The sequence below is a fragment of the Amblyomma maculatum genome, chromosome 11 (assembly GCF_055883805.1).
Source record: "Amblyomma maculatum isolate TAMU_Amacu chromosome 11, ASM5588380v1, whole genome shotgun sequence".
Classification (NCBI taxonomy): Eukaryota; Metazoa; Arthropoda; class Arachnida; order Ixodida; family Ixodidae; genus Amblyomma; species Amblyomma maculatum.
In genome coordinates, this window is record NC_139354.1 from 62,422,581 (window position 1) to 62,446,362 (window position 23,782).

The 23,782-nt window shown below is 40.7% G+C and overlaps 1 protein-coding gene across 2 annotated transcripts in view; it reads right to left on the bottom strand.

The window, feature by feature from the left end:
• Positions 1-23,084, bottom strand: part of LOC146173936 (uncharacterized) — a 79,325-nt gene extending 56,241 nt beyond the window's left edge. For both annotated transcript variants that reach the window (XM_084583737.1, XM_084583736.1), the window contains exons 1-5: positions 22,885-23,084; positions 8,445-8,542; positions 5,203-5,392; positions 3,513-3,564; positions 3,078-3,166 (exon numbers count right to left, since the gene is read on the bottom strand). In XM_084583737.1, the coding sequence (XP_084439863.1) occupies positions 3,078-3,166; positions 3,513-3,564; positions 5,203-5,392; positions 8,445-8,542; positions 22,885-22,983 (528 nt within the window). In that variant the 5' untranslated portion in view covers positions 22,984-23,084. The remainder of the gene's footprint in view (positions 1-3,077; positions 3,167-3,512; positions 3,565-5,202; positions 5,393-8,444; positions 8,543-22,884) is intronic.
• Positions 23,085-23,782: the final 698 nt, after the last annotated feature.

The window sequence follows — 23,782 nt, forward strand, 5'->3', positions numbered from 1 at the left end:
AGCGCACGAGCGAGCTTCGGAGCGAGTGTTGTCATCGTTGCCTTTTTTGACAGTCAGACGTGACCATGATTGGCGTCGTTCACTTCCTTGACGATGAGGCGCTGAACATTTTATATACTAATAACTGTCTTACAACTCTGTAGTCAATGTTGCGGAGCAGTTGTATGCTAAAATAAAGCTGCTGTTCTAAAACAATGAGATGGGCAGTGGGGAAGATTAATCAGATGTTCCGCCAGTACGAAGGACAAGATGAAGAAAGCTATAGAAGCCATGCAAATCATAAAACAGCTTAGTGGCATCTTATAATTAGAGATTTCTTTAAAGGAAAATTGAGGTATCAGGCTAGAAATACTGACCAGACTGTATATGACATGCCTGATGCTATTGTTGGTAGTGGAAAAAGCAGGTTACCTGAAAAGGCACTCAGTTATTGGGCATATTAATGAAATCACTACTTGATAAAAAATTCTCGGAATATATCACCCCCCTCCCCCCCTACATAGCAGTCACTCGTATAGAGAAAGCACTTGATTTATTGGAAATGGCGGGCAGTTTGAAACTCGGGTGTAGATGAGCCATATGAGAACTTACTTAATATACATTTATTGCGGCTGCACAAATATCGCTACAGAAATGAATGAACTTCCCATAAATACGTTAATCAAGCAGACACGATCTCTCGAGTACTATTCACAACTTGCATGGAAGTATTCAGAGAATTAGAACTGTAGCAGGGAGGAATGAGGATTGATGAAAGGTATCTCAGTAATCGGCGATTCGTTGATTACTAGACGAAGGATTTCTGACGAATACTCATTTCTTGGTGATCACAGGCGCGCTATTTTATGTATTAGCACAAATTAGATGTTAACAATATGTTCAATGCTAATATTGTTACAAATGGAAATGACAGTTTTAGTTGTTAGGACCTCTATATTCCTATTTCCATCATTGTGGCCTACAAATTTTCGATTTTCACCAAACTTGTCAATAAATACAATGCAACCCCGCGAGAAGGAATATCGAAACAACCATTTTCCTCCATTATGAGATTTTATCCTCTCAGCTTTTGTAATTTGGCGGACAAAGAGGGAATCAGCCTGATTCAGCCGCATTTCAGCAAGCATATGTCGGATTAGCTGTAAATTTTATGCAAACAATGCCTATCAGGTTTTAGCTGGAACCTTCGGGGAATTGTTACATTAATTAGTTTTCATCATCTTGAGCGGTTACGAATTGATCTTGACGAATCTCCTTTATCATTTTATATGTTCCGGGTACATGTGATCCTCATCAGCTGATATCTGATTTCAATTGTAATGCTGTATTTCGTGCGTGAATACAGTAACACATTCGTGCAGTCACATAAACAAAGAATTAGATTTTTAACGAGGATCTGGAATGATGTTGGAATAATTCCTCTCTCTCCTTCCATCAGCCCCGCGCCATATTCCGTCTACTCTTATAACGAAATGGCATCTTGACCGTTCGCGAGAATGCGCAATGTTCCCTATAAGAGCACTGCTAGCAAATTCAGAAGCGCTGATGAATTATGCCTGGTTATTTTTGTAATCAGCGAGGAATCTCGGCTAGACCTATCTTTCATGCTAAAGACAAGGTGCTCCGTAAAGGCATTGAGTGGACAGTGGAATATACTAATACACCATCTTATACTATACAATGCTGGAGGCTAAACATTATTGTGACAATCATATGATTAGAAAGTGTTATACAAACATTTTCAAACGTTCCACTGGTGCCCTTAGGCATTTTATAGCATGCTGCTAGAGCAACCAAATCTCAAGTGGCTGTTAAAATTTGCGTATTGTTGTCACATTGTGTTGTACACTCTATGAGAAGCTTGTCAGAAAATTTTGGCTTCTTAATACTTTGTTATTATATGCGTCACTTTTTCAAATTCTCTAAATAATGTCCCATCTTGGCCAGCATAACAAACTGCAAGGTGCCGCAAGCAAGAACCCATTGTTAAAGGCAGCAAATATGAAGGAATTCGTTCATGACTGAACTTTGAGAAACGTAGTCACAATGACTATGCCACTGACTTACACAGGGCTGCAAAATGTGCAAGAAAATGAATTCGAAATCCGATAATTATAATTTCTGCAGAAGTATATAAAGAGTGCCGTGTGAACCTAAGCTGCACAAAAACTGCTTTCCGCCTAGTACAAACACATACTTGCACAATTACGAGATGAGATCAGAACCTCCTGCTTTTGGCTCACCGTAGCTTAGTAGCGCATGCGAAAGAAGTATTTTTAGGTTGCTTCTGTCCTAGCACGAAGCTTAAAACTTACTCGAAATCGAGGCATTTTTTACAAGCTTTATGCCTTTGCAGAGGACACATCCTGAAAATATAACTTACTTTTTAAACGATCCTTGAAAGTATTATTGCCTAATGGCAAAGACAGCAGAGTTTCCTTTTTTGCATTCTTGGAGCAAAATGTATCAAAAAGCTGCGTTCCTGCAGTAACCACCCTTCAAGCAAATGACGCGTACCGCCTGGCCAGCTGGTGAGCTCCACGTTAATTGTGAAAAAGGAACAAACAATGTAAAAGATGTTTAAAAATGTATTACTTCAGTCAAGTAGCATTCTGAAAGTGCTGTCTCTACTCTCCTCAATTCAAGAGCAGTGGTCGGAAGTGTCTTTCTCTAAAGACATTTTTTCGACGTTAGGCAACGTAGCTGGAAGCTTTTGAATACTAAAATGACACTACCACAGCCATTACCATTACACTGCCACAATACTAAAATTACACTTGAAAAGCGTGCCGAACACACTGATTCGGACTAAGTGCAAGATACGCGCACACGTTTTTCATCCCACAAAAGACCACTAACGAGCATACTTATTCATCCGGCTTATGCACATAGCTGGAGAAAGGCGGCCATCCATGGCGATCTTAGTGCGACCACTGATTCCTGTGCCTAATGCACTGCCGGCAAGACTGCTCGGTGACTTTAATCAAAGACAGTATGCTGAAGGACTTCTTCACTACTCTTACCACCTAGTGTAATTGCAGACAGTAAACATTGTGATTATATATAGTGAAACTTACCCATGATTCGTCCGGGTTAAATTCATTATATATATGAGCAGATAAAAGTTTATTTCCTATATTCTTTATATCCAGATAGTAAGTTACAGCTGCAAACAAAAACCTAGAGATATAATTCAAGCATGTACATAAATACCAATACCGCTTGTGATCCTGGAATAGCCAAAACACACTTTTACCCAGGAGTTGAGAATACGCGTGATAATGCCGGCAGGTAAGACAAGTACTATTCCGAATGAAAAATGAACATGACACTTTCATTGTGACAGGTCTTAATAATGCCCTTTGCTTAAAATACTTATGCATTTAGCACAGAATTCTTTTCTTTTTTTATTGCGATGATAGAGTTACGTCATAGTCGCCGTTGTAACCCGTAACATATTGTCGTCAAATGTTTTCGCGCAAAAATTGTTCTGTGCTGTACAGCATACTTACTCAAGTTAGTGCCCACGTTTTGAACATGATATTCCAACTTATTGTAGTACGCCTAGAAAAGACAAGAAACGTATTGAAATAAACCTCTCATAGCACAGTATGTTCTTAAACAGAATAGATTCCCTCTGTACTGTGATTTAGAGCATCTGCTTTTGGCGCCTGTTAGTAACAGCCCCTCTATTAGACTTTACACAAGCAGTATTGGCCAATTACACTAGGATGGCCAAACATCATTGTCTCGTTGTCAGTGTCTTGGTCGGACCGCAGGCCTCGGCAACAAATAGGCAGCCACCAATTGCCCCACATTCTATAATGGTCATAGGCAGCTTAGAGCAGAACGGCCAAGCACGCGTCTTCAATGAAACCCGATTATATACATGCAGGAGTGTAAAGGACGGGTTGTCACGATGTTAAACCGAGACAATAAAAGTGCGGAACCTAAAAAAGCAGTGAACAGTATTCCATGGAATGTATATTATATCGTAATAGACAGATGAGCGTGGTCTATATTAGTCGGACATGTACGCTATGTGGTTCTCGAAATGTGATAGTTTTTGTATGCTGAACAATTCATTATGTATTAACGAGCTGTAAGGGCAGGCTATGAACGACTAAAAATTAAATTTGATCCGTTTACTGTAGTATTGGGATGTGTCACATTTAAGCAGCATAAAGCGATCAATAATTTTACAATCATTTGTGAGACTTTTCTCGCTGAACGTGCTCCACGTCTGGAAACTATGGTGCTTATGCCCTATTTCTGCTCTACGCCAAATTTGGAATGTCTGCGTTTGCATAACGATCGTATTTCAGATAACATGGGCACGAAACTTCTCTGCTCTTTGTTCACGCTCAGTGCCGCCAACCAGAGGCTTTATCACTTTCTACGTAGCGTCTTGACTGACAGAAGCCACGTGTTACAGCTTAGGCACTGTTTCAGTTGGCTCGGGCAGCCTTCGAGATATCTGAATAACAATTATTTCAGGGTTCTAAGCTTTCAAAAGCAATGATCACTTAAATATTCTACGACTCACGGGTACCCTTCTTGCTACCCCGGCGCTGTATCACTTATTTTTGACAGGGTGAGACTCTGCCCACTGATGAGCTTTATAAAAGCCTTTTGATGCCCTCTTGACAGCAGTAGCAGACAGACTACGTGACAATAATTTACTGGTAAAAGGTTTTTCAGGGGGAATTCGAAGTTTATTTGATATGAAGATAAGGTCACTAGGCAGCAATTGAGCACCCCAAAGGAGGTATTACTTCCCTAACCGCAAACTCCGTAATATCAGCCTGTTGTATGTATTGCGGAAAACATTTTTAGGTTTCAATTCAACATTTTTCTACATACAACAATGATAATGCCAATTTCATAAGGACAATGAACACTTTCGTAACTTTTAAAAGAATTCATTATATTACACTGATACGTGTTTATATGCTTATAGGAACAAAAATATTCTCCAGTATTTAAACAGCGAAACAAAGATAATTGATAATAGAAAGCCTATTGCATATTAACAAATGATGGCACTTTTTCTTCCAGTGTTAAAGCATAGCAAATGTAAAATGTCAGCCAAAACATTTGTTCCCCTTCCCCATTATGTACTGCAAATTTGTTGTATCCTATTGGAGTATTTCAAATTCAAAGCAGCATGATAGGCAAATAAGATAGAAGTACAAATCCTACCTTGAGGTATCTGTTCTCCATTCTGAGTGCTAGTGAAAAAAATTGTCCTTCTCTCACAGTATAAGGGCTGTTGATCGTTCTAGCACTAGTACGAACTCCAGATGTCGGTGCGTCAACCAAGCCATTATATGCCACTCTGGCTGAAGTAAAGTAGGAGTCATCGTATAGCATTTTGATTTCCGTCCACCCACTGAAATAAGACGGCAATTATAACACATGATATGCAGCTGGAGTAAAATTGCTTCAACAATTTGAGAGATAATGTACTTAAAAAAAGACTGTAATTGCCCTGTTCTTTAAAGGATAATTTAGGCCTATATGAGTAGCTGATTCCGTTGAAAGTGGTTGAATCTGACAAAACCTATCGCACTTAGCTCTGCAGAATGCATTGCAAAGCTTATCTGTTCCGCGGAAAGTGAACGGGAAATTGAAATAAATTGGTGTTTCAGTACGAATTAAAATAATTACATTGCCACTATCTGTCTAACCACTATACGTAATTATTTTGATTTCTTTTTCAACCACCAGCCCCAGCAGATCTCAAGGTTGAGCCTTCGCTATTGAGGTGGTGAAGCCTCGTTTGATTTCGAATGCACCGCACGTGTTTCGAGTTCATGCCGTGGCCTTGAATATTTCGGAAACCCAAGTTATCTAAATTATTCTCGGGGTTGTAAATGCTGAGCCTCTCGTTGAAAATAAGCCAGCCTAATAATTCGCGATCCCACCAATTAAAATCTTCAAAATTATCAATCTCTAGTTAGTATTTAATTTCCCTTTTTCTTCGAAATTCATAACGAGGAAGATGCCAGTGTGAAAGAAATTTCGAATGTAGAAGTAGGTTGCCATCCTTGCATTTTAGCGCAGGTATATTTCTCAGCGTTTAACGCCAGAACGTTATCCAGTCTGAGTCCCCAGAGAGAATCTGTTCGAGGAACTAGCTGGCAGGCAATAAATGCGGTGCTATTGGGCTCGGCAAGTTTCTTGGTATAATAAGCGCTGACTCGGCAATTAAGGATAAGCACTATTGTATTGTAGCTTTGATCACCAGGAGTTATGGTGCAATTCTACCAGTAAGGATGAAAATTAAAACACAAGGCTCTATATTTTAAGTGTCTGTGGCAAGTAAGGTAACTAATATTGTTTAGAGGTACAAAATCAATGACGCTACAGTCGCGCATTGTTTGACTCCTCCGCAGCTGATACGTTACGTGAAAATGTTGAATAGTAACACACAATGTAAAATTGCAGAATACTACAAGGTTATTGCTTTTATTTAGTCCTTGCAGTTTGCAGTTAGCATACCGGATAGAACTTCCTGCAGGCAAGTACTTGAAGCGAATATGGCCTGCATTATTACAGCTTTGCGCATGCGCCTTCGGAAGATTGCGCGCGCAAACAATGTCACATGGTAGTGGCAGTAACGTAGGCAATTCTGACAAAAAGATTGGAGCGGCACTGAAAAATGCTCTTTAGTGTACTGACTACTGCGCGCAAGAATAAAGAACTGCTCGCCAGGGGCGAGAGCTTCCCGCTGCGCGGCGCTTGTGCAAATGTCAATGACGACTACACTCCCTCCGAGGCGTTGAATTTAAGCACGGCGACGAATGATGTTCAGAGGTCTCAAGCTCATATAGCCAAGCACTAAACTAAAATGGAAATCGATAAAGGTCAGGAAATATAGAAAAAAATACTATAAGTAATGCATAAAAATTTGAAAGGAAATTCAATGCACAGAATTAAAATTAAACTCTGAAGACCTTGTTCCCAAACCCCAGAATCCTATATATAGTTTAATATTATACGGCCCGTGATTCTTACCGCGTAAAAGCCACAATGTCCCCAATTATAGACGTTACCAAGCTACGAGAACTGTGAACAATTAAACAACCCTCACGCATTCTCATGACAAATTAAGTTGCCGTTTAGGCATGTCATGAACCTAAATTTACGAGCGAAAGGTCTGATAAATATGGCTATGCGCGTTTTAACAAGAGTGCACCTTATTTGTTAGCTTCGACTTTTAGGGGCTCTAGCTGCTCCTTAAGCGTAGACGAGATAGCGTTTTAAAATCGCCTTCTCATGCCAAATATTGTGCTTATAATGTTTGTTTATACTCATATTTGGCAAACGCTAGGTGTATTATATGTGCCACATTTCGGTGGACCCCTATTGCGATTGGCCCAAGGTGTTTAAAACGCACAAGACTCAAGCCGAATCTTTACCCGAGTAAAATAGAATGCACTCTAAAATATGCACTTAGAGTTCTTAATGAATTGCCCCGGACTCTGCTCTTTAAAAAGTGCTAACCTTCTTTCGAAGATCATCTTTTATCATAACGTAACATGTAACGAACACCGTCTACGGACTATGTTTAAAGCTGATTTTTGATTACCAACGTTTCTGGTGTGGAAGCACACTGTATAACCTGGCTAATGCCCTCTTAACACGAGTGCAAACTGTTAAAAAACATGGGTGACGCGCTTGATTGCGCTGCATACAACATGCGTAAACTAGCGAAGTGAAGCTTGAATTACTACAAAAAAACTTAGAAGTAATCAGACTTCTATGCTAGTATTCCTGATAAATCGCAGAGCATATTCTACGTTACAAAAATTAATACCCCTATTTATTAGAAATCTGAGTATGTCCATGATATATGTACAAGATTAAATATATGTGAAATAAGCACATTTATGCGTCAGCGTCGCGCCAGTTGATATTACTGTCGTTGGGAGCATTCCGCCTCCTTATAAGCGTCGCGCGGGACACTGTTTACATTTCCACTGGGGACTGGACACAGTTCCAGTCCCTATTTTTGTACCCAAAGGAAAAGTAGGCTAGTCAGCACCGCATTTAAGGCTGTGGTGACTAGCCTACTTTCAGTTCCAGTCCCTATTTTTGTACCCAAAGGTAAAGTAGGCTAGTCAGCACCGCATTTAAGGCGGTGCGGGCTGATCCCCTCTGCGCAAGCGCTGTCTATACTTTCGATAATTGAAAAACGTGCACCTCGGAGGGGTGTGCGTCGAACCATTCAATGGAATAGCTTTCCAAGTTGTTAGCCTCGATGCATGTCTGAAAACTGATCTAATGGAAGTCAATAATTTGTGAATTTAGAACAAGTGTCGCTTTTTAAATTTTACGCAATTCCGCTCAGAAAATATCAAACATATTTTACTATAAAATTGGTGTTCTAACTACAGAATCATGCATCAACATAAATGTATAAAATGGAAGGCACATACCGGATTGTCGCGAAGTACACAAATACGCGAAACGTGACGCCTGTCCTCTTCGGTTCAGGAAACGGAAATCGTGTCAGGTTAGGGATGTCCTTCAAGTCCTGTAATAAGGAACAGTGGTCTATTTTATTTGCTCTCTTGCAATTACCTTCTGCTCACATATGGAACTTCTCCTGCCACGCTGACAATAAACACAATCCACAAACACTAATAAATATCGAGTTTCTTTACCAGCCCGACTAACCATTAATATGGTTGAGTGCAAGCTGCAACCCTCCTCCGCTTTTCCGCGGACAATCAACATAGCGCTCATCAGAATAGGTGCTTATCCACAAGTATAAATTTAGGCCACCCTGATGTTCCATGCAGCATGTCGTGTGCAGCTGCGACCACGCTAAATGAAAACATAATTAATCTTGCCTGCCATATGACACTATTGCGTTTCTTTTTCCTTCGTGAGATATATTCGAGTTCAATAACATTTGCTTCACGAATGATTGCAGACCTCTTGTGTTGCATCATTTGGGATTTTAATGACACTTTTAATTCTTATTTTAGCACTGGACTTTTCTTTCGACTAGCAAGGCAAATTGTTATCTTAAGCCGCAGATATTAAAGTACCATTAAAGGGACTGGCGCCGACCATAAACCACTTAAAGATGTTCTTACCACACATGCAGATGGAAGGATCAACATATAACATTTGTTTTACAGACACTTCCAGCTACAAGAGGCACACTAAACAGCTGCATAGAACATAATATGAAGAAGCTTTATTTAAAAAACGGCGTAGGAACGGTAAAGAAATAAAATATATTGTTACGGTACGCAGTCACGAAGACGATGACAAAGTGCTGGGCTGGTAGAAGAAGGCAACGCTGCAGCTAGACTCTGGAGGTCCTGTGAGTCCTGACGGCGCTCTTGCGGCTACGACGTAACATCGCGTCGTTACATCTTGACGTGCCTCGTAATAATATATAAAGCGAATACTGCTAATCTCAATTTGTTACACCACTTCGAAAAAACACACGAGATGGTTCCTAATATGAGATGGTCTCCAAAAACGCGAAAAGGATCTCACAATAGGAGAAAACTCTCCAAGGACTACGCCACAGCAAGTGTGACATATTCTTAGTATAACTAAGTAAATTATGTGATATGATATTGATTATAACTAAACATAGGCTGATAATTTTCAGGAAGCTAAGGTTACACCACAGCAAGTGCGACATATTCTTAAGATAACTATGTAATGTATGCGATATGATATCGATTTTAACTAATATCGGCTGATAACTTTCAGGAAGCTAATGTGTTGAAGGCTAAAGCAATAAAGACACTCGAAGTCAATGTATTCATGTAGTCAATTCGCCGATAAGTTCTTTCTGCTGATTTCGAACTCGATTCTTCTGTTTGGGTCTTATACGTAGACTGCTTTGCTTTACTCGCTATCATTCAGCCGTATTGTGCGTTATTTTGAGCCACTGTCCATATTGCATGTTTTATTTGTAGGCTAGCAATTAATGTCAATGTCACATTCAGGAAATCGTACTGATGAGAATCGGTATTCTGTATATACGTGGCTCATATGCAGCTGCCGCGAATATCACGCGCGCTCACATAGTAGCCAAGCTTCACTGGTTGCTTTGAACGGTCGGAGTGCGCCAGCATAGCATAAAAAATGGTAGTGAGTTTTTCTATGACCAGTTTGTAGGCCGATATATGGGTTGCCTTTTAGACTGCGTTGCTATGTGCCATTGTGTAGGCGAGTAGGTCTGACAGTAACGTTAGACTTCGATCACATCATCCATATCCTAATATCTTTCTCAGACATGCCTCAGAACAATGCTTTGCGGAAGGCATGCAGTAGGAAAGCTTTGTATACACTGGTTTGGCAAAAAAATGTCAAGGAGCGTTTGGGCAAAAATGCTCTTTCCATAGAATGTTTTCAAGCGGTAGCTTCACTACTAGAAGTCTCCAGCTCAGGTGGCGCTACCCATGACCTCGAAGGCTCAGCAAAGATCAAACCTTCCGTTCGCTTGGATGCTCAGCATCACACCGGTGGTCAAGCCAATGCACCTCAAGGCCATTTCAAGGTAGAGCCAAGGATGTCAAGGTCACTTCAAGGTCCAATAAAACCTGGTCATGTGATCTTCTCTCGGATTGCTGAGGAGCAATAAATGCGGCATTTACGTGATACGGCTTGGCATCATGTAGCCTACACCGAGCACATGCCGCAAGCAGTGACTGTCCGCCTAGGAATAAGTCAACATTCGGTCTTCAGTGCTAGGCCGGGACGCCACGGCCTCCTAAGTTCAGTTCAGTTTAGTCATTCAGTCGTGTCCGACTCTTCGTGACCCTATGGACCATCTCACTCCACGCTTTCCGGTCTCTATCTTCCTAACATCACATAACTTCATCTGCAGCGCCTCGAGGATGCCATCCAACCATCGCGCTCACTGCCTACCCCTTCTCCGGCGAGCCTCAACCTTTCCCAACATCAAATCTTTCTCCAGCGACTCATCTCTTCTCATCAGATGACTAAAGTAGCTGAGCTTTAACTTTAGAATTTTACCCTCCAATGAGCAGTCAGGGTTTATAATCGACAATATCGACTGACTTGATCTTCTGCAATCCGAGGAACTCTCAAGAGTCTCCGCCAGCACCACAATTTAAACGCGTCAATTCTTCGGCGGTCAGCATTCTTCACAGTCTCTCTCTCGCATCCATGCATCACAATTGAAAAGACCATAGCACGAGTTATACAGATCTCTTTACTAGGCGGTCAATGCTAACCATGGCTCTCTTTCCCAGAAGCAGGCGTCTCCTAATTTCATGGCTGCAGTCTCCTTCCGGGGTAATCTTAGAGCCCAAGAAGAGCAAATCTGTCACAGCTTCCACTTTCTGTCCCTTGATGCTCCAGGACTTGATAGGGCAAGACGCCATAGTCTTTGTCTTTTTAATGTGCAGTTTAAGCCCAAGCTTATCACTCTCTTGTGCGCGCATCAGAATTCTCTTGAGTCCCACTTCACTTACTGCCATTAAAGTGGTATCATCCGCATATCTAGGGTTGTTGATACGTTTTCCAGCAATCTTCACTCCAGCTGTAGACTCGTCCAGACCGGCCTTCCTCATGATGCCCTCTGAATATAGGTTAAATAGGCAGGGCGACAGTAAGCAGCCTTGTCTCACTCTTTTCTGAATCGGAAACTAATCAGTAAGACCATGCCCAGTTCTGACTGTGGCCTCTTGCCCTTCATACAGGTTCTTGAGGAGACAGATGAGACGTCCTCCTAAACCGCAACATAAGTCTAACGCGGTCGCCCTGGTACAACCTTCACATGGAATGTTCACGTGCAGGCTGTGAAGGCAAGGCCTGAGCGGCAGCGCGGCTACGATCGAGGCCCGCATGTATTTTGCACAAGTTAAGCCGTGACGCCTTAAATTCAGTTGGGCATAAATAACAGCTGAGACGCGAAAAGCGGGAAGAACGTGCAAAGAAAATTCAGCAAAATTAAAAGAGATATGCTCAAACTACTATTGTTTTCATAGTAATAATAATAATAATAATAAATGGTTGACAGAAGGGGACAGGCGCAGTATCTGTCACACTTGTTTCTGTGGACACCACAAATGTTTTCATTATATAAACATTTAGCCGTTTCAAAATGAAATGAGGTATGGCTTAGATTTGGTTAAACCAAGGAGCAACTGTAGCTTCAAGATGGTTTAGAGTAGAAAATGCCAAAGAAACGATCTTCGAATGACATAATACGACTTTGGCATGCTAAACCATCATTCACCTACCGCTTCTTAGTATTTAATAAAGCGTTTCTGTTCGGGATCCTAACTGATACTCTAAAGCTCGCCAGGGTAGTCCCTATATACAAAACTGGGAATCCTAATGAGCTCGAAAACTATAGGTCGATCTCAATCCATAGCTGTATCAACACACTCTTAGAAAAACGTTTGGCTAAAGAAACTACGCAATTCTTGACTAAAAATAAAATTTTGTCAACGTCCCAACATGGTTTTCAGAAATTGAGATCGACCACCACGGCTGTGCTTTCTATAACAACCCTAATCAATGAAGCATTGAATAACAAGAATATCGCTATTGGCGTATTCCTGGATATTAAGAAGGCATTCGACACTGTGGACATCAATATTTTATGCACGAAGATATAACGATATCGGTTGAGAGGTGTATCACTCGATTTCTTTAAAAGCTATTTACCCGGGAGACGGCAGTGTGTTACTAATGACGAACACACGTCAAGCTCGCGTTCGATTTGTGTAGGGGTTCCGTAGGGCTCAGTAACAGGACCCATACTTTTTACACTCAACATAAACAATTTACCTGACTGCCTACATATAATATACCCGTGCCATTATGTACGCTGACGATAATGGCATCGTTGGCGACCGCTGATTCCGTTGAAACAGCCAAGCATATTTTAAACTCGTAACTTCATAGTCAATTAATGGTTTTTAACAAATAGGCTCACTTTGAACATAGCCAAGATTAAATATGTTATATATATATCCCCATATAAAAGGCACAGAATACCTGCTCCGCAATATCGAAAGGAGATAACAAAATTAAGGAAGTGAAAGCTATTCAGTACCTCGGTGTAACCTTAGATGCTGCGCTGAAATGGAAACCACATATCGAAAAATTGTGCCGCAAACTTTCTTATGCATGTTGTGTTCTGGCTAAAGCTCGGCGGCATTTCAAAATACACACACTATAAACAATATACTTCAGCTTTTTTCAGTCCGAATTAACCTACAGTATAGATTCATGGCGTTCACTTACATAACTTACATTCAACCTGTTTTACGCCTGCAGAAGCGAGCATTGAGAATAATGACCTACGCAACACCAAATACGCCCTCTCGCCTTTTGTTTTTTACATCCAAATAATGCCGCCATTGCAGCTTCTAGATTTTCGGGTTGCACTACTCGTACTAAGAGTCCTGTCCGGCACCTCTCCTTTTCCATTGAACACATTTCATAGAGCCCCAACTAACTGCCGTTCAGCAGCACAGGGAAGATTTCTGGTCCCCACATCTCGCAACGACTATGGACAGCGCCGCTTTGAGTATCAAGGGGTAAAAATTTGGAATAAAATCCCTTGTGCACTCTTAGCGACGTTTAATCCTTCCATTCGGTATAACTCGTTCTATGGTCTTTCCAGTTGTGATGTATGGATGCGAGAGTTGCACTGTGAAGGCTGACGGCCGAAGAATTGACGGGTTTGAATTGTGGTGCTGGCGGAGACTCTCGAGAGTTCCTTGGACTGCCAGAAGATCAAATCAGTCAATATTGCAGACGATAAACCCTGACTGCTCATTGGAGGGTCAAATTCTAAAGTTAAAACTCAGCTACTTTGGTCATCTGATGAGAAGAGATGAGTCGCTGGAGAAAGATTTGATGTTGGGAAAGGTTGAGGGTCGCCGGAGAAGGGATAGGCAGCGAACGCGATGGTTAGATGACATCCTCGAGGCGCTGCAGATTAAGTTATGTGATGTTAGGAAGATAGTGAGAGACCGTAAAGCGTGGCGTGACATGGTCCATAGGGGTCACGAAGAGTCGGACACGACTGAACGACTGAACTGAACTGAGTCCTTTTATTGCACTAAAGATATTTTTTTCTGTCACAATTAATTACCTAATTTACAATGTAAATCGCTTAGTGCTTATCTCTCATTGTTTTTGGTATTGTCGACGTTGGGTTTGCTATACACATTTATCATCGAATGATATCCCTCCTAAGGCAACTGCGTTTATTTTGTATAAAGATAGCTCCTCTTGCTATCATATCTTTGTTATATCGTTGTTTTTGTTTTCTATCAGCCCTTGTACACTCTTCTATTTTATGTTAATTTGCCATTACTTGCGGCTTATGCATTCATTTTTTTCTTTCTTCTTCTGCATTTGTATGTCTAATATTTGATTATGCAGTCACTAGCTATTCTGTATATCTGTAATTTTAACTAACTTGCTTGTACGCTTTACATTTGTCCGCCATTTATATCTGCATTATTTTGACATGTAGTAGAAAACATCTGTCCTCAGTAATCTGGTTGCTTTTATTGCATGGATCCATACCTAGCCATTGGCTAAGGATGCAGACAGGGATGATATATATTCTGTTGAAGAAATAATAACAAAATGAATAAATGGAAAGCTAAATAATGGTTTTTTTTTTTTACTTGGAACAAACAAATTGTGAACTGTGGAGTATTTGTGCTAGCATTGTTAAAAGTGGCTTGGTGTCGTTTCATTAGGTTGTTTAAGGTCACAGGACGATGCGGTGAGTAACGTTTCCAAAATGTTCAGAGACGAGAATCGTTCAATAAACATTGTTTTGAATATTTTGCTTACTTAGTTGCTCATTATCTGGTTTTATTTTTAACATGTCTCTAGTCAGTCGGAAAAAACGACAGAAACGTTTCTGATGTTACGACAGAATGTCTGCGCGGTTTATGACGGGAACCTTGTTGTGACAGCAGAACATTCTGTAGTAACATTAGAAGTTTCTGTAGTTACAACAAAAAGTGCTACAGAACTACTGACAACAAAAATACACTACAGAAAAATTACAGAACTCAACAATTACAGAATTGTCGTATTTTTGACAAAGTTTTGTAGTTTTTTTCGACTGGGATATAGTATCAACCTCTATTCAAATTATACCTTATGCATTTGTCGCAAGGTAAATGTATTTTTGCGGCTAAAGAAATCGACGTTGTCGTACAGTCTTGATTTGCTTTCGAAAAAAAAAATCGGTAATTTGTTTCTGTTATTTTCTAAGCCTCTCCAAATTATCTAGTGGCCCCCATGCAGAATTTTAACCAGTTTACTAGCTTTGAAAGGCTTTTCAACCAAGAAATCGAAAGCGTTGCTAAGAAAGATATGTAATAGTAGTATCAAGGTGAAGTTATTGTATTTGTGATTGTTTGTGCTGAGAACTTATTCGAGCTCACCAACTGCAGTGTGGCCCAGAAACAAGACATAGTGTCGCAGTTTACAGGCTGCAGGGGCTGCTGTGCTACTTTTAGCCTTTTGAAGCACAGCACTCTTTACTCACTGCCTTGGTGCGGGAGGCGACGGCGTCACTGGACGTGTGCAAACTGTTTGTCGCCTTACTCTGAGCGTTATGTTTGAAGCTCAAGCTTTGAATATGGAAAAAGCACTTAAAAAGCCATTTCAAACAGCCGACCATGTTACCAACACGGACAGGGTCCTGAAGGAACGGGAGTCAGTACTGTCTCATGTGTGGGGCGTGCCAAAGCTAATAAACGTAATTGCATGCCATGGAATCCACTCCGCTGTGATTCCTGAAAATTGTGGCGAAATCAAATGATGGGGCATTCCTGCTGGTTCTCTGCTGGCGCACACTTTCGCAGTAGGAGAGCAATCTGAGTTCTTCTGGTGCACACGTACTGTGTCGCGAGAACTTACAAGAATGAAACAAGGCCGACTAGATAGTTCTCGAGAGGGATTAGGCATTTGCGTGAGGTGCATAGTTACTGTTAAGTGGGAAACCTTTAAGATTTCATTCTGTTGTACTTCGAGTGATTCCTCTGGTTGGTGGACAGCTGTGTAGCTGCATCTGTGTTCTATTTCAAAGAGCTTTTCATTGATCTCAAATGAACCGTTGCTATTACACCGAACGTGTATCAGTCTTTCGTAGTACGTGACTGCCTCATATACCTAGTCTACACTAAGTGAAGCTTTCAACGCTGTTATTCTGCGACATGAAGATCAAGGTCATTTTTAAGGCTAACCGAACTACGAATACAGAAGGTTTTTTATTTTTTCTTATATCAGAATTCATGACTTTTGGGCGAATGCGGAATATCTAGGAGGTAATTATAAACATCAGGATTTTTCTAATGTGGAAAATATCCGCAGGACCAAAGCAGTGCTTCTGCAAGCTATTCTTATCTACTTAACTGAGGTACATATGCTCTCCTCCAATATCTCTGCCTCAGGTAGAGTTACTAAAGAAATTTCTTTTTTACCTCATCAAGCCGTGCCATTTATAACTTGGCGGCATCGAAAAATATTTTATACGAGATATAAAATTCACAAACTAAAGCAGTTTCCTATTTCCTACGCCGTACCCCCCTGGACGTTTTATATTTACTGAGTATAGAACATCTGTTCAAGTACTCTCCAACATCCTGAAGAACTACAATGTTCAGTTAAATTTTTTTAGATATATTATGCACACAATTTGGTAATAGCCGCAGGCGACCGCAGTATATATCAAGGCACATCTCTTACTGCGGCAGTTTGGAAAATGAAAAACAAGATGAAGTGGCCATTAAAGCAATTAATATCAGAGACATGTTCAGCCTTGCTACGCCAAAACTGGTGCATCGAAAATTGCGAACAGATTCCCTTTAGGAGAAATATATTGGACTTGAAGCTTACCCACAGATCACTACGAAACATTTTGCTCAGACGAAACATCTATGAATTAGGCTCTGTAGCGGAATTTATCTCCATAGGAAAAATATAGATTACTAGTTTCGGCTGAAATCTGAAATATCTAACGACCTACTAATGAACATTCCACATAGTAATGACTGCGGTGCCGTCTAAATTAGCAAATCCTTCTGGCGCCTACTGGGAATGCTGTTGAGCGTGCTTGCTAGATTTCACGAAGAAGCTCTTTTCAGTGCATTTAACAATGGAAAGTATTCAGGTCGCTTATCCCGCTTGAAAAAAAAGGGGCACACAATTACCTTTTATTTCAGTATTTTTATGACTTCTGACATCTCGAATAAATCTGGTTTTTCTTGAAGGTTATTTTATCTCTTCATCAAGCTGTAAACTTTGTTCATTTCTCCGCCTATACACGTCACCAATTCACGCAATAAAGTAGCTTCAAAATTTTGACCGTTAAACTTTCCCCATCTTTCTGTTATTGTTAGAACCACTCTTTGACCTTTGTCTCCACAATTCCCTTCTCCGAGTAAAGTAGCTTGTCAGCGGTTTTAAGAAATTACTAATAACCTTTGTTTATCTAAAAGCCTATTTATATTTTTTACTGCCATCTTAATGATAGCCAAGGTTTTAAAACATTTCGTCTTCATTTCGTTTTCTAATCATCCTATGGTATAGGGAAAAACCAGAAAGATACAATAATAAATACCTTACGCGCTTCTCGTGTTTGCAATTTTATGGAGCATGCTATATTATGTTTAACACTGAACAAAGTACTTCCTCATAACCATGAATTGAGCATATGGGTTAAAATGTGGTAACATTTAATGCTAAGAAAATTCTGTTTGATGGGAGCAAGAAGAATTAGATTTTTAATGCTACGTTTGTACACACATTGCCACATAGCGTTACACATTCCTTATACACAAGAGTTGCATCGCAATCGAAAAATTTAAAGAGCACTGCAGAGTCTGCATTCGAGTACTTCGAAAGCACAGACACTGCTGTTGGTTGCTTCTGGTTGCTTATGTTGCTTAATTCACTTGTGGTTTGTCCATATTAGTCTTTGGTACTTTAAATTGCGCGCCAATTCCTTCCGGCTCTACTTCCGGTTGCGTGACGTCACATCCTTGACGTCATATCCACTACGGTACAACTTTCTACCTTTCCGCTTTCGCTCTCGCCTTCATCCCATCCCTTAAGCGTGGTTCAGGTGTCCACAGAACAATATTGGCTGATACTGCGCCTTTCCTTTTATATGAACCAGTTATTTTAAATTATTACCTAATTAGTTTATCGGCCTCAATATTTTCTCATCAACAACGCTACGTCACCCTCTATCGATTGACACAACTCAATAATCTCTACCGCTTCTCAATTACTAACAACTGGTGCGGACATTGTCTGCGGACACAATCTGCATACGCGTCCTGCGGACACGGTCTGCAGACATGGCCTGCGGACATAAATCTGTTAACATAGCGAAGTAATGCTCCTATGCTTTACCTCTCATTTGTCATCGTTTTTCGAATCCTGATGCCGTGCTGAGCGGCTAGAACGAGTATTTTTTAAGTGTTTCGCACGATTTAAATATATTGAAGACTACCCTAGCATAGGTTCGCGAGCTTTCTAAATATCCCCTGAAGCCAACTTGCATACCGCTATTTGATAAATATTTATACTGTTCCGCGCATGTTTTTGAGCGCAGCCCAAGGCTGGCCATTCCATGGTTGCTGAAACAGTCGCCCTTGTATTAAGCATATCTTTTCATCTTTACTGACTCTAAGTTATTCTTAGTTTTATGCACCCTCATAATTTTTATTTGCTATCAATATTTTTTTATGGTGTATATAAGAACCGAAAAACGCTCGCATTGATAATTTTCACGATATGCACACAGCGCCGTCTTACTCCCTTATAAATAAGAAAATGTCTGATTCTACGCAAGGCTCTTGAAAGAAATATATGGAAAACTAAAGGATTGGCTACATTCTTTCAAGTTGTATTGATTCGCCACTTGTGTTTCACACAACCCATCTCAAAATCTACATAAAGACCACTTTAAACCACACTCGGATACTTCAGCACTGAACCAACAGCAGTTTAGTCTCTACGAAACACGTCGGCCAATGAATTTAGCTATGCTCACTCAAAGCCAATAAACCCTGATTTAGGAGAATGTTCACTACAAAACATGTTTCCCAGGCACCCGTTTCAAGTCATGGAGTGAACTCAACGCATAAGGCAAAGGTTTTTTGGCTTCCCGAATAAAGCATCGAGAGCCCTCGCCTCCTCCAGGGACTGGTACAATAGACCGCAATCGCACTCAACTAAAATGCATTTCGGGGTGCAAACATGCGTTCTCGTCTGATGCAAGTAGTGCCGATCACATCGACTGTGGTTCGAGCGAGAACACTTGGGAGTTAGCTTCGGAAGCCAGAGAAGATAAATCTGAAGCTCGCTGCAAGAACTGCAGCATTTATTCAGATAACGTTTTTGCCGACGTCCTCCATTTACGATGCAAAATGCAGTAGCGCAGAAAGAAAAGCTTTGAATATTCATTTCAATGTATGATTTTGGAACAGGCTTAGAAAATTCAACTTGAAATATTAAGGTGTTAGGTAGCTCTTTATCAGCTATGCATTATCTGCTTACGGAGCAGCGCGACTACAAAGTTCCGGAAAACTCCCCTTGTGATATGAGGCTCCGCCGTTGAGTAGCAAATTATTCCGCATGTACTTTGACTAAAATCATCACTGTCGCCTGTAATACGGCTATTGTCTGAGCGAGCGTTTCTTATTCAAACAAACTAAAACATATAGGAATAACCTTCCATCGCTCTCGGCTACAAAATATAACTCAGCTTTCATCTTCAACATAACGGTGGGCGAGTGTGCAGGCACAGCAAATTTGTGCATTTAAGCAGAGCTTCCATCTAGGTATACGAGCGGAAGATTTATTGGACATGATTGTGCACGGTTTCAAAGATTGAATTATAGGGATGCCCAAGCTCTAACCTAAAAGTAGCCACGATAGCCCCTGTAACACCCCCTTTTCAATCGGTGATTTTGTTTCATTCGTTGTCCTCTTTATGCTAAGGAGAAACGAAGGCACGGTATCCCTTTATGTGTGAACCCTTAATGCGCTAAATTCATGAGTTCAAGCTCATGTCCTAATTATTTTGCTTCAGGTTTGGTTTTCGGGAGATGAATGATATGAAGAAACTAAAGTGGGCAACACTCAGTGGTGGACACTTACACTTAGCACGTCAAGGTCACACAGCCTTTTTGAAGATCAAGCGGCTGAAGAGTTGATCTTGGCTGATATATGGCATATTGAAACTTTTGCTTCAAAGAAATAGGCAGTGGACCCCGGGAAAGGCCGTGTACATTCATTTGACCTCAACATATGGAATGACAATGCTAGTTTTGTTGTCACACTGAGTAAGCCTCTATCTCCCTTGCCAACAACAATCTTTTATTTTTTCACGATGTGACGTTGTTCGACATTGTAACTTTCTGTCTTTATTTTGAGAATCTTGTACAAGACTTCAAGAGACACACGGTTAAAACCATGAAGATTGCGACAAACGTGAACAGATACATTACAAGGAATTAAAATCCGCACATACCGATGAGCATCGGCTTTTTCGCAGCGGCGTCCAATCCAAAGACTTCACATAATGTATACGTAAGGCAATCAAAATAAGGGCTTATAGACTTTTTTATTTCTTTCCAAATTTTTATTCTTATCGGTCGTTAAGCTTAATGCAGCACGAACTCTTCGTATTTTGGTTCAAAGCGTCGTGTTGTAGAGGCTAGAGGTAGAATGGTTACCACATAATATAAAAAAGCATTAACTTGAACAACACGCAAACTGCAATATATACAAGGTCAAAGCACAATCTACAGAACTGTACCACTGAAACCTATCGCCTGAGCATGTGACAGCTGGCACCAATCTTGTTTACCCATCCACTTTAGCCGAAGTATTGGGGATGCGCGCTCAAAGGCTGTGACATTTCAGCTTTGTTTCCAAACAGCCCGACTGCTGCAAGATAAATGGTAGACCATCAAATCCGTAAACCCTAGCCTTGAGCCCGCAGGGAATGTTAGAGTCGCTGCGGTTTGGTATTCGTTGTATTCCGGCCACCAATTAGGACCTCTAGAAAGCGCACGTTGTGGATACCTTCAAAACATAATCGTACAAACATCGTGATTCGTTGCCCTGACCCATCACAGTGCGATCCTTTCCGGAGCCAACATTTTGCCGGCGCTACATGGTACCACGTGCTTGAATTCGGAACAGAGATTTGCCTTAACGGAAAACTGAAAAGTACAGATTCAAGACTAATGTGCGCACAGATATCAGCAACTCACAATAGCGGGTAACGGGATGAATCACGCTATGCGAAATCTCTCTCGTGAGCCTAATATTATTTATTGCATTACAAATGCTTTATATTCCGCCCTTTCCCTTCTTCGTCTTCACCCTTCCTTAAGTGACAGAGATCTGCCCAACAACAGCCAGATTAAAGGTATTCAAACAATAGAGCGTACACTCCTACTCCCCAGTGTCAATTTTAGTGGAGTGTCTGTTTGTATCGAGTGCTTTGACGGATGTGGCAGGGGTGTTGTGTCCATCAAGATTTGGGAGATATATGTCTCTTAAATCTGTTAAATATCATAAATAGAGTTAAATCGACTGTATACGCATAGATGCACACTTTCATACACACAAACACGCACACACACGCACACACACACACACACACACACCCATGGCGCAACGTGGTGGTTTCAGGTGGTTTCCGATGTTGTTCTCTTCTAATTTGATGGCATATACCCTCACAGGGGATACTAAGAATCAGAGGAAGTAGTTAGACCCTCGTGCGCTTCTATTTATGTATTGCGATAGAACACCCATTGACTAAGTGCCTCTGTTCTCCTACCTTTGCATGTAAATCCCTTTCTTTGTAATATATATATATATATATATATATGAAGGAAAGCAGCCAACAGTCGGCGAGGCCAAGGAAAGCATTGGGGATTGTACTTTGTCTTTTTTTTTCATTATTTTTACTTCGATAATCACATAATTTAGTATAGTAATCTGTTTAGGGGAAAGAGAATTAAACACAAAGTAGAAGAAAAACCAACGTGCCGATGGTGGGAACCGAACCCACGACCTCCGAATATCGCGTCCGGTGCTCTTCCAACTGAGCTACATCGGCCGCTGTCCCCCCTGCTACTTTCTTGGGTATCAATGTGTTCTGTATACGAATCTTGAGAGTGTTCACCAGCGCCACCCTCAGCCATAGCGGTGGACGTGAACGTCCTGTGTTACCGCCAGCGTCACGTAGAACGTGAACAAGAGCGAGGGCGAAAGCTGTGCTAGAACCCTCTTACGCAACCTATGGCTTCACGACTGCCAGAACCGAGACCCCCTTAAGCTACAAGCAGATAAATGAAGGGGAAATGAGGGTGCTCGTTATAATACATGAAGGAAAGAAGCGAACAGTCGGCGAGGCCAAGTAAAGTACTGGGGATTATGTTTTTGTATGTCTTTTTTTTATTTAAAAAAAAGAAAAAAGTAAAAATAAAAGACATAAAAAACATAATCCCCAATGCTTTACTTGGCCTCGCCGACTGTTGCCTTTTTCCTTCATTAATATATATATATATATATATATATATATATATATATATATATATATATATATGTATATATATAATCAGTTGGTCGACACAGTAATAAGCAAGATGCTAGAGTACACGCTGGACAATCCCAAGTTACAGGAATACATTGAAGTCTGCGAGCCATCAGGAATGTCGTTATGGAACGCCTGAAATGAATACTTTTCTAAATAGTCATAACACTTAAAACAATATTGTTGGTTGCCTGCTTGCAACTCAGGAGCCTTGCACACATTTATAAAAGCTTTCTATATGTAATGGGGAAAGTGCTTACTATACATACCTCAAAATGGTAGTGGAAACCATTCCTGCTAATTGCATCGCTCAGTAGAGCGATCTGTTCCACTGGAACATCTTTGAAAATGCTGTACTTTACGGGCATTTTCTACGTGCTTGTGTGCCTTCGGAGCAACAATCTGGCCGAATCAGGTGCTGCGATCTGCTTGCTTCACAAGAATGAAATGCGCCAGAAATATGCCAGAAAGCATCCACCTCCTTTAGCATTTCTAGAACAAAGAGCAGATACGTCAGACTGGCATTTCAATCCCCGATTGCCCAATACTGCCACGGTAAGAAAAACAGGCATACGAAAGTCATAATTATGCTAGCATCCTTTTGTAGGAACAGAAATTGAGATGCTACCCGATTTTAGATAAGCCGAATTACTTTCGAAATGAAAATTTGCGCAGAATGAAATTCGTCATTATACAAGCCCTGTGTAATTAACAGCTGCACCGGTAATCGGCTACTAAATTACTATTTCAATACCCGGACATAATTTGCTTTTAGAAGTTGACCCATATGAGCAACATGCGATTCTAAAAACCGCCTGTCAGACTTATATTAAAAGATTCTAAATCAATCAATAATTATTCTCGATGGGACAGTCCTAATTGCAGTGTAAAATATGTTAGCACCTTGACTGAAGACACAAGTGTGCCGCTTTAAAGCAATTACGCAGCTCTTTTGTTGAAATGGGAATAAAACGTATTTTTGATCACCACACTGTGCACAAATTTAGTTTTTTATACACTCCACATCTTGGGCACATGTAGATTCAGTCACAATTTACGTTTTTCTTTTAGCAGTAAATCTAGACTGTAGCTATTGAAATTTTATTTTTTGGTGATGATCGTAAAATTCCCCAAAATTATAAACTTATTTTTGCGTGTATACATGGA